The sequence below is a fragment of the Podarcis cretensis genome (assembly GCF_951804945.1).
Source record: "Podarcis cretensis genome assembly, chromosome: 7".
NCBI classification, from domain to species: domain Eukaryota; kingdom Metazoa; phylum Chordata; class Lepidosauria; order Squamata; family Lacertidae; genus Podarcis; species Podarcis cretensis.
Window position 1 is genome coordinate 23,584,137 of NC_137176.1, and position 18,847 is coordinate 23,602,983.

Genomic DNA, 18,847 nt, shown 5'->3' on the forward strand with positions numbered 1-18,847 from the left:
GCTGCCGCGCCACCGGAGCACAATTTCTGTTTTCATCCTGAAGCAAAGTTCTTAACCTGAAGCAATATTTCTTGGTTAGTGGAGTCTGTAACCTGAAGCATATGTAACCTGAAGCGTATGTAACCCGAGGTACCACTGTATTCTCCTCAAAGCTTGAGTTGTGAAAACTGCTCTAGAGGTGATCTAGGGAACGGCTCACTTGCGCATACGTTAAGGTTACCAGATTTTTTTCAATTAATCTGGGGACACTTACTGTTCACTACATACATGTGAATGCTGAGAAAGTCTGGTAACCTTAGCCTATGTCCTCCATTCATTCCAATGGGACTTTGTGCTGGCATTGCAGGCCGGCCCCATTGGAATGAATGGAGTAACTGCTGCAGCTGTGCAGTTAAATTCAGTTAGAGAGACCAACTGTCATTCTTGCTTCTTGTCTCATTCTTGCCTCATGGTGTTGTTCAACCATCTCTGAGACAGTATGTTATAGCATGACCATTTACTTTATTACTCAAGCTTTGTTTGGCATTTACGTGAGCCGCTTACTTTGCTGAAAGAAAAGAAACTCTGCGTAAGAATGGTGGAATATCCTAAACGGAATTATGATTGGGATAACATTGAGAATTTCCAGGGCATATTGTGAATACTGCAGCCGCAAGCAGCGTCTGGTCAGAAATGGGCAAAATCTGGATGTATGGCAGCCCATTTTTGGCAGTGTGATTTTCCCGTCCAATTTCTTTTCGATTTTTGCAAAAAAACACACCAAAAAACATTTTGGACAAAACTTTGAGAAGCTAAACAACTCCCCCCCCCCAGCAGCTCAACAACTTTTCAGTTGTTGCTAGAATTCCACTTTTTGAAATATGGCAACCCCAGTTATATTCTGCTCTAAAAAAAGAACATCAACGTTCTGCAAAGAGAAAAAGATGGAAATCTGCCTAGATTCCCTGAGTTGGCACAGTGAGGAGAAGCCTTTCTGGTTTCTTATATGCTCTTGTAATGTCCCACTTTTCCTTAGGATGTCCCCATTTTCCTTGGGGAAATGTTGGGAGGGTATGGAGTTATCCAACCCCTGAGCCATCTGAAGGCAATCATGTATTGGGAAGTTTTGTTTTAACGTTTTATGATGTTTTTATATATGTTGGAAGTTGCCCAAAGTGGCTGGGGCAACCCAGAGAGATGTGAGGAGTATAAATAGTCAAATTATCATTATGGAATGGGACTTCCCTATTTTCACTGGAGAGAGGTAGGAGGAGATGGAGTTATCTGACCCCCACCCATCTGTAGGCAATCCTGTATAAGGAAGGTATTTTTTTTAATGTTTAATGATGTTTTCTTTACATGTTGCAAGCTGCCCGAAGTAGCTAGGGCAGCTCAGCCAGACGTGTGGGATAGAAAGAGTAAAATCATCATTATGGAATGGGACGTCCCTGTTTTCAACGGAGAAAGTTTGGAAGGTATGAAAGAATCCATTAAAAGTTTAGAAAAATCAAGTATCACTTAAAATGGCCGCCGGGATAATTTAGCATTTTGCTAAAGGAGGGGCGGGTCTCTCTTAACAGGCAGTTTTGATTCCCCTCTTTTGGCCTCCTGCCAGTGTAGTCCAAGTTGCAGGCCTAGGGCTGCTTATAGCCAACCACAATGCAAGCTGCAGGAATGAGCCATGTTGTTTCTAACCTGGGCAGCAAATTCTCCCGACAAGGTAGGCAGCCATCTTGCTGCAGCCAGGACTCTTTGCAGGCCTGATCCATCTTGCTTTTTTGTTCTGTTTTGAGACTTATCATTGTTAGAGGGAAGCAAAATGTGGGCTGTGAACCCTAGGGGACAGGGTGAGTATTGTCCTGGCCAGGTTTGGGCCCTAGACTTCGTGTGTGTTTAAATATTTTCTTTGAATATGTCAGGCGGGGGGAAATAATGGGTGCATGCCCTGTTTGGTTTCTGCCAGCTTAGCCCCGCGACCCGGGGCTGTGGGTGCCATGCAGCGTGCATTGGCCCTGGCACCCAAATTTGTGGGAGCCCTTTATGGGGAATTTTGTGGGTGCTCGGGCACCTAGGGCCCCAAGGAGCTGGGACTTAGGCAACAGGCTGAAGCATAGCTGTCAACTTTTCCCTTTTCTTGCGAGGAATCCAATTCGGAATAAGGGAATTTCCCTTAAAAAAAGGGAAACGTTGACAGCTATGGGTAGAAGGGGTGGGAGTGCAATTTCGTGGTTGCAGTGAAGGGTTGTGGTGTTTTACACTGCAATCCTAAGCGTGTCTACTCAGAAGTAATTCCTATTACGTTCTGTGAAGCTGACTCGCAGGTAAATGGAGTTAGAATTTTCATTGTGAAAAGCAGATGGCGTTGAGGGGAAATCAGGACTGGGTTTTTAAAAGAGGGGTGGGGGGAAATCTTATGCCTGGTCAAAACTTAGTTCAGCCCTTCCTCTTATCCTCCTCGCTTCATTTGTATGCTGCTTTTCCAGAGCTCAAACCATGCTCAAGACGGCTTGCAAGAGGAAATTAATTTCACAATTGCAAACATAACAAAAGTAGTCTTAAACAAAACACATCGAAAAGTATGCAGCCAAACTGATTTCCACATTTAAAAATAAAGATATAAAAATTAATAATAACGGCAACCAGTGTGGATTTGATTTAAATCAATCAATTTAAATCACTAGTCAGAAAGACTTGATTTATTTTTATTTATTTATTTTTACAGAGACTCCATCTTGCTGGTATAATCTTAATATTTACAACCAGAGGAAGGTAATTGTTTTTGGAATAATAAATTTTCAGAGTAGTTTTTACAGCTATATCAAAAATTACTTATTTGGTTATACTATTAGAATTACATAGACAGATAATTATGAAATTATTGTGAGGTTTAATAAGTTAACTATATTTGGACAACTTTTCTGCTGTTCTTTATTGGAAGGAGAAAAATAATCATTTCCTCAATAAGATTTAAACTATTTAACTAAAACAATAACATAATATCATATGTTTCTTAACTAATGTTGCTAATTTTTATAAAACAAAAACAAAACTTAGACTTGAGTTTTAGCACAAATAAAAATTTTAAAACAAATCCTTATTTCCTGATGAATAGCCTTTGGACTATAATGTAACTTAAATAGAAAACTATCTTTAGAAAGATTTTTCCTCCAAAAGCATTTTATTTTAAAAATCCAATTTAAATAAAATAAAATCCCTGACAAATTTAAAAAATCTGTTTGTTTTTAAAAATAATCATTGATTTTTATCCACCCTGACAGCAATAAAAAACCTTAAATAATAGCTCTTCTCCCTTGCTTTTGTTGGTACACCTCGGATGTCTATTTGAAGAGTATTGTTTGCTTATTACTGGAAGAAAATAGCTATAAATTGAATTCTTCAGAGTTGTGTGAGGGCTGATTGCAGTGAGGCAGCTGTAATGAAAAAGGTGTATTGCAAACACTTGTTGGCTCTCTTATTGCATCAAATCTCAGTTTCCATGAGCTTTCCTTATAACAGCAGTAGCAATGCTCAAGCTTTTGTTTAGGCAATTATGGCAGTTAGAAATAAGTTTGTAAGAAATTTAGGCATTGATGGGAAGGTGTGAGAAGCACAAACTCCATTTAGCTGATTTGAAACTGACCCTCAATTAAGGGAGTGCCTTAATGCACTTGGACTGATTTTCAGCATATTCAAAATTCCTGACATTTTGTCCAGTATTTCTCAGCATGGCTGTATTCCAGGCCATCTGTAAATTTCGCTTCAACAACACAGGAAAGGCTGTAAGTCCCATTGAACTTCTGAATAGACATATATGCAATTGTGTTATAAAGTGCATTGGGAATCTGAATCACTTTTTTATTTGGGGGGGTTGGGTGGGGGTGGGGAAACTCCACAACTTTGGGGTTTCAACAATTTCGGTGGTTTCCTGGTTTTTACTTTTTGAAATATGGCAACTCTGCACTTACCGTTAGTTGAACAGTCTTAACTGTGATGGCAGCAGGTATGTTGTGTTGTGCTGCTGTGCACTTGTGGCCCTTGTGGTCTCTTCCAACTCTATGATTCTATGACAGTTAGTCTGCAGCAGTTTAATCTGTGTAAAACATACTAGCAAATTGAAAATCCCCTGTGGTCTAAACCACTGAGCCTCTTGGGCTTGCCGATCAGAAGGTCGGCGGTTCGAATCCCTGCGACAGAGTGAGCTCCTGTTGTTCGGTCCCACTGTAACTTAAGTTCCTCAACGCGACTGTTTCCCATTGACATTTCTTCCCTTGGCATGCTTTTCAAAATTCCTAGTGGCTTGGCACCCTAGGCTTAGGTATGAGATTGACACCAACCCTGGAGGTAAAGGTACCCCCTGACCATTAGATCCAGTCATGGCCGACTCTGGGGTTGCGGCGCTCATCTCGCTCTATAGGCCGAGGGAGCTGGCGTACAGCTTCCAGGTCATGTGGCCAGCATGACTAAGCCGCTTCTGGTGAACCAGAGCAGCGCACAGAAACGCCGTTTACCTTCCCGCCTGAGCGATACCTATTTATATACTTGCACTTTGACGTGCTTTCGAACTGCTAGGTTGGCAGGAGCAGTGACCTGGCAACAGGAGCTCACCCCGTCGCAGGGATTCGAACCGCCAACCTTCTGATCGGCAAGCCCTAGGCTCTTGTGGTTTAGACCACAGTGCCATAACCAGGATTGTTTATTAAAGGGTTATTTTGTACATACGGGAATACTCATATTTACCTTCGGTGCTGTGTGAAATTCAATGTATTTTAAAAAATGTATTTTTAAAAAGCATTTTCACAGCATTTTTTCGATGTGTGTAGATTCTGCCTACATGGATTTTACTTCAGGACAATTTTTCCAAATCTCTGCCCCAGCCAAATTTAGTCCCACCCAGTTTTAAGTACTAGGTGCAGTTCATTTCTGACCCGAAAGCTCCACCAGCTGTATTTCTGACTGATCGTAACCCCCGCCCCCCTGCTTTTCTGACCTCTTTTTCCAGTATAGCCTCACATAGGGCAGCTTCTTGGCCTAACCCAGCCACCAACTCCCCTTTTCTGACTTTCACCAGTATAGTTTTCTCACTGGGAAGGATAACTTAATATTCAGGCCACGGCTTTTCTTCCCCTCGGCTTTTTCTGCTCTTTGCCTCACATCTCCAACATCAGCCAGCATTCCCAGCCGTCTCACAACTCCCCATTCTTCACTGATTTGAACCTCCAGCCAACCCGACCCTGTTGATTCCCAGACTGGTGAAAATAAATTTACTCCACCCAAGCCATGTCTGGAAATATTAAAACCAATGATTATTTTATTACAGTTATTCTTTATTTAATTTGTATACAGTACTGCCCTTCACCCAAAGATCTCAGGGCAGTTCGTGGCAATACGTAATGGTTTCTTTCTCCTCCTTCAGACCCTGGACTCAGCTTAAAGGTAAAGGGTCCCCAACCATTAGGTCCAGTCGTGGCCAACTCTTAGCCAGCTTCAAATAAAAGCTGTTGTAAAGTGCAGTGTACAACTGTGACAGTAGATGGCGATGGTGAGCTATGGCAAATTCAATGTATTTCCCTCAAAAAAATACACTTTTTTAAAAAAAAAAAAACATTTTCACAACGTTGTGTTTTTTTAATATGTGTTTAGATTCCACCCAGTTGCCAGAGCGCATTGTTGAGGAAGGTTGCTAAAGTCACTGCGACATGTGCTCCATTGTGACACGTCCCCTTGCTGGGTGACTTGCCAGACATCTTGGGCAAGAGGGGAATAAGGTGAGAGAGTTATTGAGTTAGCGAGCCATTTTCTTAGGGGGTTACTTTGTCAGTCAGAGTTAAAGCATTAGGCAGTTGTTGTGTTGGTAAGAGAGGGAGGGGAAGAGATGCAGAAAGCCACTGTGATTCTGCCACTATCCATGAAGATTTAGCACCATGGAGGACATTCCCTCTCCAATCATGGGTTGGTTTTGTTTTATTATGTATGATGTGTTTTTATATGGTGTGTTTTTATATTTTATATGGTGGTTTTATGTTGTGAACCATCCTGAGACCTGCGGGTATAAGGCAACCTATTATTATTATTATTATTATTATTATTATTATTATTAGATTAGCCTTATAAAGCTGATTATTATTATGCTTCAAGCAAAGTGCCTCATCTTTTCCTTTGTGGAGCAGTTCAAAGCAAGGCGTCTGCAAGTTTCCAGGGCCTTTTGAGAAAGATGTTCTTGGTGTAAAGTCCTTCTGCTGGCCTGGAAGACGGAGGAGCGGAAAATCCTCGTGTTTTTTCGACCAACCCTGTGTTCCGAGGACGGATGGGACTCGCTCTTATTCTTCAGGTGAGCAAAGATCTGTACTGGCGGGGAATTGTTCCGAGGCCAGTGAGAACCTGGCTAATGGATTAAGAAGGAAGTCGATCTCTCCTTCGAGGAGACTTCCATGGCACCTCTTTCAAAGAAGGGAGACAATCATTTCTCTCTTTTTTTACTTCTGCCCTTTCCCATTGTTTCATCGACAGGGACTTTCCATTGTGGACCCGCTCGCAGTGAACCCCTGCTCGCTGGGAGCAAGAAGTCAAACCTACTGGACAGGACAATTAGAAGGCTTTAAAAAACTGGCCACAACTTTATTGATTCCTGGTGTAGGTTGGGCAGGATGCAGGATAAAGAGTTGGCGAGGATAAAGAGTTGGCAAGCTTTCCTCTGTTGCCAGCCTAGGAGTTCCCCAACGGCTAACCGCCTAACCCCAGGCGTTGCTCCTAGGGGGGAAAGGTGTTTGGAGCTACGGTCTGCAACAGCCGCCCACCCTGTGACCGGCTGAGCAGCCAATATGCCGTTCCTTTTCTTCCGACGGAACCTGAGAACAAGTCAGCCCTCAAAGGCATCAAGACTATCGGAGAAAAGATATTGCCGCTACCTTCCTCGCTGCTTTTGAAGTGGAAGTCCAACACTGAGCGTCAGTGTGGCACCTTTGGGCTCACCTGTACCTGCAGAGGCCTTTTCTGGCACCCACAGCATCCTTTCTCCAATCCTCCGGCCTAAATTAGGCTCAAAACCAGCATTCCGACAGGCGTGCTTCAACTGCCTGTCAATCACTCTGTCTCCAAATGAGACTCCATCACAATTCCTCTGCTGTCCAGCATTCTGCTCCTCTTAAAAAAAAAAAAGATTGTGCTGAATGCTGCAAATACTTCCATTTTCTTTATTTTATGGGAGGGAATATTCCCCAGTGTCACATCAATCAGTGACCGGGCAGCATTTCCATAGGCTGCCTTTTAATATGTGATTTTTAAATTTCATGGTTGTTGTTTTTTTAAAAAAATCTGATTCTGAACTGGTTCTCCCTCTCACAGGAACCGAGAAGTTATATTTCCATTGAAAACATGAATGGCAGGAATCAGGCAGCCAGCAAGACCTGTTCACTGCTGACAAAGGCGGCCAGACTCCTCAATCTGAAGGTACATCTCTCACATGTATTTATTAATTTGGAAAACCCAACGTTCCTCTTTCTAGCCCCAAGAGGCTCTCAACTAACGTGGTCCCAGGAAAATTCAGGTGGCATTTCCTATCCTCTTCCTTAATGTTGCCTTTCAACCCAATGCCTACTAGGTTGTAGGTCCCAGTGATGTCCTCTGGGACGAGATTGGAGATGAGCATCTCACTCCACCTGAGTTGCAAGAAGGCCGTCTCATGACATCCTTACTTTGGCTTGCTTCTGCTTCCATGTTGTACCCATTATCTGGTGTGCATTTTTGGCAACGCAAAAGGCCTGTGACTTTGCCTTTTGTCATCTCTACTGCAGGTCATTGTCTCTCCGGAGCTGTCTGACCCACATCATAGATTCAGAGGAGGTAACCTCCAAACCATTAAAGCAGAGAATGACCCAAGACCACTCACTTTCCATAAAGCCATCACCTGTAGCCACAACTTAGCTGCAACATGAGACGAGTTATGAATCTCCAGGCTGAATCCAAGTGTTGTGTAGCAGCGATGGAGGGACCACAATTTGTTGATTTAGTTGTTCTTGTTAATAGTTACTGTTTTCAGAGTTTGTAGGGATGGTTTTTTAGGGCTTGTAGTTTTTCGTATTCTGTCACATTTTTCTCTTGTGGGAACACCCTTTGAGAGCTGTTCAGCTGTGAATAATGAATTTGCAATAAATGAATGATGAATAAACCGATCACTCGTGGCTGATTGACTGTAGGAGTATAAGAGAAGGGATCTATCGCTGAGCCATGGTAAAATCTTTGCTCCTAATGCCCCTGAGTTTACATGGGATCACTCTTTGCAACCCAAATACATCTTTAAGGTGAGTAGGCAGAAAGAAACTTGGATCAGTACACGGAGAGATCCAAGTGTTCAGAGCCAGGGTGGAGCCAACCATGAAAGGTAGATAAGAGTCTTCATTGCTGCATTCCACTATTTTACACAAAAGACAGTTTGCTAACGTTGATCAACGATGACATATTTTTTGAGCATATGCAGCGTCACATTTTGAACTCATTCCTGCATTAGTCAGCCACCAACTCTCAGCCTAACCTTGCTCACATGGCTGTTGTGAGGATATAGAATAGGATTTCCATATCTCTGGATTTTCCTGGACACTACCAGGATTTGGGCAGCAGAATGGCATCTGGGCAGATTTCTGCTGAATCGGCAAAAAGTCCAGCAAAAACCCGGATGTATGGCAAGGGTGTGTGTTTCATTTTTTTTATTTTAAAATCCATAAAAATAAAAAAGCCACCAAGCTTAATAATTTGACCCCCTACCCCAAATCAAATCATTGAAGGGGGTTGGATGAGATGACACTTGTGGGCCTTTCCAGCTCTACAATTCAGTGATTCTGTGAAAATCAGTTCAGTTCCAAGGCATCAGCCAGTTTCAGTCGGGCCTGATCACTGCATGTTTATTTAGATGCATAAGTACCACTTAGGTTCAGTTCAGCTTCCTCCCCAGTTTAGTGTGCACAAGGGGGGGGGGGGTAATTGATTGTGAAAAGAAGTTATTTTAGGCCTGTAGCTACTAGAGGGTGGGGTTAAAAAGGTTTTTAAAAATGAATCCATATCCAGTCTTCATTACTAGGCAATTTGAAAATAAAATAATAAAATTGCAATTACATAAAATATTGTGGGAAGGTAGGAAATGCAGAAATGCAAAAGTGAAAAGCATTGGTTTTTAAAAGAAAGCATTGGTTTGAAAAGTGTTGGTTAAAAACAATTGCAGTATGTCAAAACATCTGCTTGATCAGGATCTGATTAAGGGCAAGGGTGGAGCATCTTATGTAAGCTTTTAGTCTGAGTTTATTGCTGAAGAAACATTAGCAGGACTGATATAACATTTATGAAGTAAAATGAACTAAAGTAGTAAATAAGGAGATGAAATAGAATGGATAAATATAATTATATGCAAGAAAAGGGGGAAACGGGTGGAGCTGTGGTCTAAACCACAGACCCTATAGTTTGCCGATCGGAAGGTTAGCAGTTCGAATCCCCACCCCATCCCGTTGTTTGGCCCCAGCTCCTGCCCACCTAACAGTTTGAAAGCACACTAAAAAGTGCAAGTAGATAAATAGGTACCGCTCTGGCGGGAAGGTAAACAGCGTTTCCGTGTGCTTTTCTGGTTCGCCAGAAGCGACGTAGTCATGCTGGCCACATGACCCGGAAGCTGTCTGCGGACAAACGCCAGCTCCCTCGGCCTATAGAGTGAAATGAGCACGCAATCCCAGAGTCGTCCACAATGACCTAATGGTCAGGGGTACCTTTACCTTTATGCAAGAAAAGAGGGTAAAATATGGAAACTGGGGGGACGGGGGAAGTCCGAGGGGTTTGTATAATCCCAGTACTGTATATATGAAAATTATTTGCAGTGTATGGAAATAATGTTAATATAAAAAAACTGAAAATATGTGCTTTTTTAAAAAAAGTCTTGAAAGACGCTGCTGTGTTCCAATAACACTGGACTCCCAACAGGGCTGGAAGCATACATTTTTTGAAATAGGGGAGAAAAGAAAAGGGGTGTGTGTTTCAAAAGGGTAAAGAACCCCGAGGTTCTGAACTGTTTGCTTTTGCACTTGAGTTTCTCTCCTTGGGTTAACAGCAGCCTCTCAAATCGATACACAGAGCTCGCCGCCTGAGGTGGGCTGGGGAGAGATGGAGGAGAAAAACAGCAGAGCATATGGCTTCAAGGCGAAGAAAAAGAATCCCAAGAAAGAGCCTATCATTTGTATTTATTCGAGTTGTGCAGATGGAAATTGACATCCACAACAAAGGGGAAGCAATATAACAAGTTAGCCAGAGAAAGCCCAAGTTACGAATCTAATGAAAATTGAATTGCTTTAAATAGGGTTGCCACATGCCCTCTTTCCCCCGGTTCTTATCCAAACTACAAAATCAAGATGAATATGTTACAATCACCGGTTTCCCAACCCGAACTCCACAGAGCAATTTAACTTTTACCAATCTCCTGTAAACATCTGCCGACTTTAAGAGGATGATTAATTTTCAAAGCCGGCTATTGCCAACACGAAGATAGCTCTCTGAGTGTCAAGTACAGATTAATATTTTAAAGGGGAAATAAATAAGTGGATAAGGATAAAAAGAACCGTTTCTGGCAGGCGACACTTGAGTTTACACACAAATCTTGCTCGGGGATTGTTTTAGAAAGCAACCAAGTGTGTTCAGAATATAAGATATCCTCACTGCCCCTTTTAAGAGATACTTATTTACGATCACATTCCCCTTTTAAATGCCCAGCAGATAGCTGGTTGCTGGCTTGTGTAAGCCTCTCACTATTAGATTCCTGGTAAGTTCCCTTATATCCCTCTTAAAAGAGTAAGCACACGACAATCTTATTTAAAGTCAATACAGTGGTACCTCGGGTTACAGACGCTTCAGGTTACAGACTCTGCTAATCCAGAAATAGTACCTCGGGTTAAGAACTTTGCTTCAGGATGAGAACAGAAATCGCGCGGCAGCAGCAGGAGGCCCCATTAGCTAAAGTGGTACCTCAGGTCAATAACAGTTTCAGGTTAAGAATGGACCTCCAGAACGAATTAAGTTCTTAACCCGAGGTACCACTGTAAAAAGAAGTTTACTCACATCATCAGTTCACAGTTGGATCCCTGAAGGCAGACTTAGTTACAAAGTTTATACCTGTGGATCTATCCCATATGGAGATAATTCAAGTGTCCTCTGTTCTAGCTAAAAAAACCTGCTTCAACGATGGGGGAAGTGAAACTCTGACAAAAGGCCCCCTGTAATGTGCTTTAATTATTCTGATTGCAGGTTTTATAGCTGTTAATATAAATATAAACTGTTACCCATCATTCTCGTCTTTTTGGGTGGGTTGGCAAACTTCTCTAATTCATTCAGGTCCTGTTGTTTAAAATCCTGGGTGGTTTTTGGAGTGAATCAGATGGTGTTGGGTTTTGGGGGTGATTGCTCCATTTGTGGGGCAGGGCAAAATGCAGGATTTTCGCTGCAAAACGTTTTCCAAAGTTTGGAGCGAATCGGACATTGCTGAGTTTGGGGACTTTAACTACGAACCCAGTTTGGATGTATCAGTTACTCTGTGGGGTGCTGCAAAACACGGGGTTTTCACTGCAAAACGATTGCAAAACTATGGCACCAGTTTGGAGGGGATCCCAGATTTTGGGGTTCATAGTTCATTAAGCTGAGATAACCACCCCTGCAAAGGAGGCCTAGTGGTTACCCCAAGTTCCACTTCAGGGTATGAACGAGATTGCAACTTCTGCAAATGCAGAACTGAGGCTGAGATGTTGCTGCTTGCCTATGAGTTTCTAAATACTTTCCTACCCTGTTTGTAACACTGAAGCAAAATATGGACCCCATCCCGTTCTTATCTTGGACCTTTAAGTGCAGATCTGTGCCTGTTTCTTTTTTATCCTGGCCATTTCAGATTTTACAAGGATTGAAAAAGTCCGCATTTGAAAGGGAAAAGGTCTGGGACAACACTGGGCTGGGGAGACAGGCCAGTCCGGATTCATATTTTGCTCTGAAGAGTTTGGATTTGGTATCCTGCTTTATCACTACCCGAAGGAGTCTCAAAGCGGCTAACATTCTCCTTTCCCTTCCTCCCCCACAACAAACACTCTGTGAGGTGAGTGGGGCTGAGAGACTTCAAAGAAGTGTGACTAGCCCAAGGTCACCCAGCAGCTGCATGTGGAGGAGCAGGGAAGCAAACCCGGTTCACCAGATTACAAGTCTATCACTCTTAACCACTACACCACACTGGCTGGCTGTTGTGGACAAGCCCTTTTAGGCTGAGAAAAAAGGTTGAAACAGCTTGGGCCTCTGTGGTGCAATGGACCAGTGCTGCCGGCAGTTAACCAGAAGATTGATAGTTTGAGCCCACCCAGAGATGACTATGGGCAGGATTCCTGAATTGTAGGGGGTTGGCCTTGATGACCCTCTGGGTCCCTTCCAACTTTGTGATTCTATGGAATACCAGCTATTATATACAGACAACAATCTATTGTACAATTTGTTGATTTTGTGAGCAGATTTGACAGGATTAAGAGGTGAGATTTGGTGACCTTGACATTTTACTGCCATTCGTTCCTTATAAGCATAGATTATAGAAAGTTATGTAATGCAAAAGAACAAAATAGAAAAAAGGCCACACATTCAGTTTATTTTGCTCAAGCTTGTGAAGAGCGGCTGAAATAATTGCATACATTTGATGCGGTGTATCCTTTTTTTCTTTTCTTTTTTCACATCTGCTTTGTTTGTTAGGTGATAGACAGGCTGAAATTAACAGTCAAGGTGAAAAATAAAACAGCTTTTAACACAGATGAATTAAAAAGACAACACAAAAACTGGATTCCAGGGAACAAAAGCATGCCTTCCGCAAAAGTAAATCAAGCAGGAATGGTACATCTTTACAAATATTCTCTGCAAATGTGAACATATGATTTTACACTTGTCCCTCTCTTTTTTCTACATGTAGCTATTTACGTTTTAATAATGTATGTCTGCAAGAAGCCGGTGCCTTGGCCAAAAGGCAATAAATAAAGGCAAGCTTGCATACGTTGCCAAGTGTTTAGGGGGTTAACTGTTTTTAATACGTAAGGTTTGCTGTTGTTTTTGTTTTGCTGTTGTTTTTTATTGGGGGAGGGGAGATGTGTCTGGGAGCAGAGGAACTGGGGAGAGCAGGAGGGGTCAATCACAGTGGTTCAGGGTCGGAGGTGGTGTGGGGAAGTGGGGCAGGCTGGGTAAAGGGCAGTTAGTGACTGTCGTGGGCCAGCCCCTCCTCCTACCTGGGGAATTGAGGTTGCCCTTGTGGGATGTAAGAATCAGGTGCAGTCAAACACAACATTGCTAGAGTAGACATGAAGGTTGTCTCAGTCCTCCAGCTGGAACTTCCTGCTTTCCAGGACTGAGACAAAACTTCCTATGTGTAACTTGAGATGGGCGTGGCCTCTCCTGAAGTAATGATCCAGAACCACAGGCTGGTGACCATCTTGTCTCTCTTGTCTCTATCGATACCATCTTAACAACAGCACTACTAAGATGCTCCAGGCCAAGAGAAGAAAAGGGGGTCTTTCTCCCATAAGGCGATAGTCACCACATTTAAACTATGTTCTAACCTTTGAAGTCTGCCTTCTGGGAACCTTTGTGTGACCAGATGATTACTTTACGGAAGACTGTGTAGCGTCTTATTTTAGGAGGGATTAAACGGGGAAAATACCAGGAAATATTTACAGAGACTCTAATGAGTCTGAGCAAGCTACCTGCTGTGCATGTGTTTAAAAAAGGGGAATGTTAACTCTGCTGATTTTGTTGAACTTGTAAAGACAAGTTCAGATAGGATATCTTAGACAATATATCCTCCCCTGCATCCCTAAACATCCCCACAGTCCTATCAGCCAGCCCTCGGGTCTGTGGCTGCTGTTGCTGAGTGCTAGGTTGACTGAGTAAGACCTCCATCATCCATGATCTGACTGTGGATGAGGAGGCCAATCTGGTCTGAATCACTGAGTGGGTGAGCAGGGTGGAGTTGGTCTGACCCAGTTGTGCCCACTTGGGTACTCGGGGCAGCATCAGGCCAGACTTAGAGGTCAGGGAGGGGGTGTTACTGTGGTCTAAAGAGATTCCCCTCTCTTCTCTCCTCGGGCTCTCTGTCCAGGTGTGTGCAACAGGAATCCACAGCGTCTGTTCCTAGCACAGGACAAATGGGAGATTCTGCTGGTTTACATCCTACCTCACTGCCCGGCGGTCTCCCTGCCTGAGCTGACAGAGCCGGTCTCAGCGGTGGTGTTGAGGACTCCCAGACTGCTGGTTCTGGGGGACTTCAACATCCATGCCGAGGCAACTGGCTCTGGGGTGGCTCGGGACTTTAGGGCTGCCATGACAACCATGGGGCTGTTCCAATATGTTATTGGCCCAAACATGTAGCAAGCCACACTCTGGACCTTGTTTTCTCAACTTGGCAGGAAGAAGATGATTTCAATGTGGGGGATATTGACATCAGGCCCTTGTCATGGTCAGATCACTTCCTGTTGAGACATTTCCCATCATCCTTAACCATTGCCCATGCTGGCTTGGGCTGATGGGAGTCCCATAATAACTGGGGGAACCACACAGCTCCCCAACCTCTGTGATATAGAATACAAGTATGTTCTACATTTCACTTGACCATAATGCAGATCACTTATTTCAAACATCATGATTCCAGTTCCTCCCCCCCCCCCCAAGGTGCTATTATGTCTCAAGGCAAAAAGAGGAGAAGAAGAAAAGCAATAAGGGCATCTCTACAGCTCCTACTTAAACGGTTTGTCATTCCCACTCTTCAGAGAACCATGGCAGACTGTCAGCGAGTGAACAGAGCTATATAGCATATTTGAAAAGAGAATTCTGAATACAGGTACTTGAATGCAGTACAACTGAACTAACTCTGGGAACATGATGGGGGGGGGGGGGCGGATCAAAGGCTAATGTATTCCGGAGTCATTACTTCTTGCACTAAAAGCTTTGTCTGATCCTGGCATTCCTAATCAAAACAAAGTAAATTCAAACAGAACAGCAGCATCATTGAATAATCATAATACAAAGCCCTAACTTGTAACATCATGTATATTCCTAGAATTTAATTTCCACATCCCATGGAGAATGATGCTGATACTGTTATAAAATCTCAACAAAAATCTAAGGCAGCAAATGAATTTTGCTGTGCTTCTCTGGCGTCTCCCGTAGCTTTGGGGAGCAGCGCAACATCAGAAGCTGTGTAAAATCCTGAAATGTATTCAGCATGTCCAGCCTGCACACATCCCTTTCTCTCTACTGGCTGATCAGTAAATCGGAGGAGGGGCATGTCTCTTACTACCTTTCCCCCCCAATACAGTATAAGAAGCAGTAGCAGCAGGCAGGCAGGCATTGCACAGAAGGCTGAGTAGTAGTTAGGGTTTTCAATGATGTATCTCTCTCTCTCTCAGTAGCAGGGACTAGAGCACTCTAGCCTTGTGCTTTTACAGAGAACAACAGAAAAGTAATTCTTGACGCTCCCGGCTTCCTTGAGAGGGAGGCAGCATTCAGCATTCATTCCCAGCAGGTACAACAGGCAATTGCAGAGTTGGATAAGCCAGCAATAATTGCAAAACACTGCAGCTTTACCTTGTCTATCAGAGTCTGGTTTCCTGCTGCTGTACACCATCCTACTCTTTGGAAACGGCATTCAACCAGTTCTGCAGCTCCCCAGCCAGTGAAAAATCCCAAAGAACTATTCAAAGAGGGGAAACCAGTGACAGGTGGATTTCATTATCAAGCAGCAAACTGACAAGCCACCACTTGATTTGGGACCGGCGCTTTGTGCGATGAACTTCACACAGAACTATGGAGTTCACGAACCTCTCGGCTTGTGGAATCGCAGCTACGGACTACGTGGCGGAGGAGGCACGAATCGATCCCTGGGGAAGGCTTACTCTTCGGAAGGCTGCTACGAGCAACTTTTTGTCTCGCCCGAAGTGTTCGTCATGCTTGGCTTTGTCAGCTTGCTGGAGAACGTGCTGGTGATTGTGGCCATCGCCAAGAACAAGAACTTGCATTCGCCGATGTATTTCTTCATCTGCAGCTTGGCAGTGGCCGACATGCTGGTGAGCGTCTCCAACGGGTCAGAGACCATCGTCATCACCCTGCTGAACAACACCGACGCAGACGCGCAAGGCTTCACCGTCAGCATCGACAACATCATTGACTCGGTCATCTGTAGCTCTTTGCTGGCCTCCATCTGCAGCCTGCTCTCCATTGCTGTGGACAGGTATTTCACCATCTTCTACGCTCTCCAGTATCACAACATCATGACTGTGAAGCGTGTGTTCATCATCATCACCTGCATCTGGGCTGCTTGCACCATCTCGGGCATTCTGTTCATCATTTACTCCGACAGCAGTGCCGTCATCATTTGCCTCATCACCATGTTCTTCACCATGCTGGTCCTCATGGCTTCTCTCTACGTCCACATGTTCCTGCTGGCCCGGCTGCACATTAAGAAGATTGCCATTCTCCCCGGCAGCGGCCCGATACGCCAGGGCGCCAATATGAAGGGGGCCATCACCCTGACCATCTTGATTGGCGTGTTTGTTGTGTGCTGGGCTCCGCTCTTCCTTCACTTGCTCTTCTACATCTCCTGCCCTCACAACCCTTACTGCATCTGTTTCATGTCCCACTTTAACCTGTACCTCATCCTTATCATGTGCAACTCCATTATCGACCCTCTTATCTACGCATTCCGGAGTCAAGAGCTGAGGAAAACCTTCAAGGAGATCATGTGCTGCTGCAGCTTGCGAGAGCTCTGCGATTTCTCTGGCAAATACTGAGTGGATGTGGCTCCTCTACCACACAGACACACACTTGCCACTTTTAAGGCTGTCTTGGCTACATCCATAACAACGAACCTCTTCCTCCTGTAGTTATTAGTTGCATCTTTCCTCCTTCTCGTTTGTCATGCTTCAAGTGCAATTATTTCAATGTCAAAGCAGTGGTGGTGATTGGAAATGTTCCGACAGACTGCAATTAAAGGAACAATGTCAACTTATTTTTGAAACTGCCAGACACCAATAAATGGATGCTGAGCATTGCAAAGAAACAATTGCCTTATAAATGCACGTAACTGTGCAGATATAAAATGCACACAGCGTGTTCTTAGACTTGCTCCATTACACTGCATTTGTTCAAGAGCTGGAGCTGGTTTAATGCCTCACACCCATGTTGCTAATTTTAATTAAATACTAGTGGGCGTTGTTACAGGGCTCTGTTTTTATTCCACACTGAGCTCAACTGTATATTAAAGAGGCGTCGTTTAATGGCATCAATCTAGCTAAAGTTAGATAGAACTAGCAACCATTGGGGTCACTGAAATTGGATTTTTTTGGGAGGGGACTGTAAATTATGCTGTAGATGGTGTTATGAGCAATGTTTTGTTTCCCTGAAAGTGTTCATATAGGATTGTGATAATAAGAAATGTTGTTTGTATTTATTTACTTGCTTGATTTACTTAAACATGTTTGCTCAAGGTGGAATACAGAATTAAAGCACACCTTAAACACAGAATCGAGCAATTAAAGTCACACAGCTTAAAATGTATGTCGTCAGATGCCCTGTGATTGTCGAATGAAGGGTGGTATATAAATTTAACAAACAAACAAATCATTTAAAAGCATGCTTAAAATTACATAAATAAAGGAAAAGCACTCTGCATTAAATGTTGGATCAGGTTAGCTCCAAACTAGATGTATAGCAGCAGTCCTAAGGGGTCAGATCTGGCCTCCGAGGAAAACATTGCTCACTGCAGTTGCCACATTGTTGAAAGGGTGCTGAAGGAAAAGCGAGCAAAGACTGAGTGAAAAGACCAAGAGGAAGGAAGGGACTTTGCCCTTTGCAACTGTGCAGCAGCCTAGAGACATTGTGGAGAGCACCAGTCCTGTACCATCTCCCCAGATCCCACTTTGTCGTGGCACAAACATCCTGACACTGGTGATGCTCCAGGATAGCCCCTGTGGTGCTGGTGCACCTGCATGTGATGACTGGACAGGCAGACACACAGTCCTGAGAGATGGCATGTTACTCTACGTCTCAGGTGCCAAAGCCCTGCAAAGGACATAAGGGGGGGGGGGGCTAGTAGCACTCCTGATCAAGGCTTAAAGTCCTAGGTCCTTTTTAATACTCTAAGAGGCCTGAGGGCTTAGTGCCCCTTCCTTGTCACTATGCTGCCAAGGGGAGCAAGGGAAATGTAGCGTCTACAAAACTGGGCAGATCCAATGTAAAAACAACTCTGAAAATGTATACAGTCGAGTCGAATGTTTTGCCCCCAAACGCCATAAACCCGGAAGTGAGTGTTCTGGTTTGCGAACGTTCTTTGAAACCTGAACATCCAACGAGACTTCCACGGCTTCCAATTGGCTGCAGGAGCTTCCTGCAGGAAGTCGTGCCTTGGTTTCCGAATGTTTTGGAAGTCGAACGGACTTCCAGAATGGATTCCGTTCGACTTCCAAGGTACCACTGTACTTGATTCTGACCAAACTAAGCCTCCTGAGGTACATTTTGCTCTAAGAGGCTTGGTTTGGCCAAAAGCGAGTACAGTGGTACCTCGGGTTACAGACGCTTCAGGTTACAGATGCTTCAGGTTACAGACTCTGCTAACCCAGAAATAGTACCTTGGGTTAAGAACTTTGCTTCAGGATGAGAACAGAAATTGTGTGGTGGCGGCACGGCGGCAACAGGAGGCCCCATTAGCTAAAGTGGTAACTCAGGTTAAGAACAGTTTCAGGTTAAGAACAGACCTCCAGAACGAATTAAGTACGTAACCAGAGGTACCACTGTATACACTTGCAGAGCGAATGCTAAATACATTACTTCTGGTAAATGA

General features: G+C 43.8%; 1 protein-coding gene across 3 annotated transcripts; it reads left to right on the forward strand.

Moving 5' to 3' along the window:
* Nucleotides 1–1,348: 1,348 nt before the first annotated feature.
* Nucleotides 1,349–17,532, forward strand: MC4R (melanocortin 4 receptor). 3 transcript variants are annotated; one of them, XM_079985078.1, is made up of 9 exons: nt 1,349–2,659; nt 3,704–3,758; nt 5,393–5,518; nt 5,620–5,744; nt 6,147–6,307; nt 6,487–7,425; nt 7,770–8,356; nt 14,683–14,851; nt 15,420–17,532. In XM_079985078.1, exon 9 carries the CDS (start codon nt 15,798–15,800, stop codon nt 16,797–16,799), a length of 1,002 nt encoding a protein of 333 aa, XP_079841204.1. In that variant the 5' UTR covers nt 1,349–2,659; nt 3,704–3,758; nt 5,393–5,518; nt 5,620–5,744; nt 6,147–6,307; nt 6,487–7,425; nt 7,770–8,356; nt 14,683–14,851; nt 15,420–15,797; the 3' UTR covers nt 16,800–17,532. The 3 variants fall into 3 exon arrangements, 2 of the variants coding, with proteins under 2 accessions (XP_079841204.1, XP_079841205.1); XM_079985079.1 differs by lacking the exons at nt 1,349–2,659; nt 3,704–3,758 and having other exon boundaries at nt 4,591–5,744; nt 6,115–6,307; XR_013841148.1 differs by lacking the exons at nt 1,349–2,659; nt 14,683–14,851; nt 15,420–17,532 and having other exon boundaries at nt 3,007–4,016; nt 4,050–5,744; nt 7,770–8,145.
* Nucleotides 17,533–18,847: the final 1,315 nt, after the last annotated feature.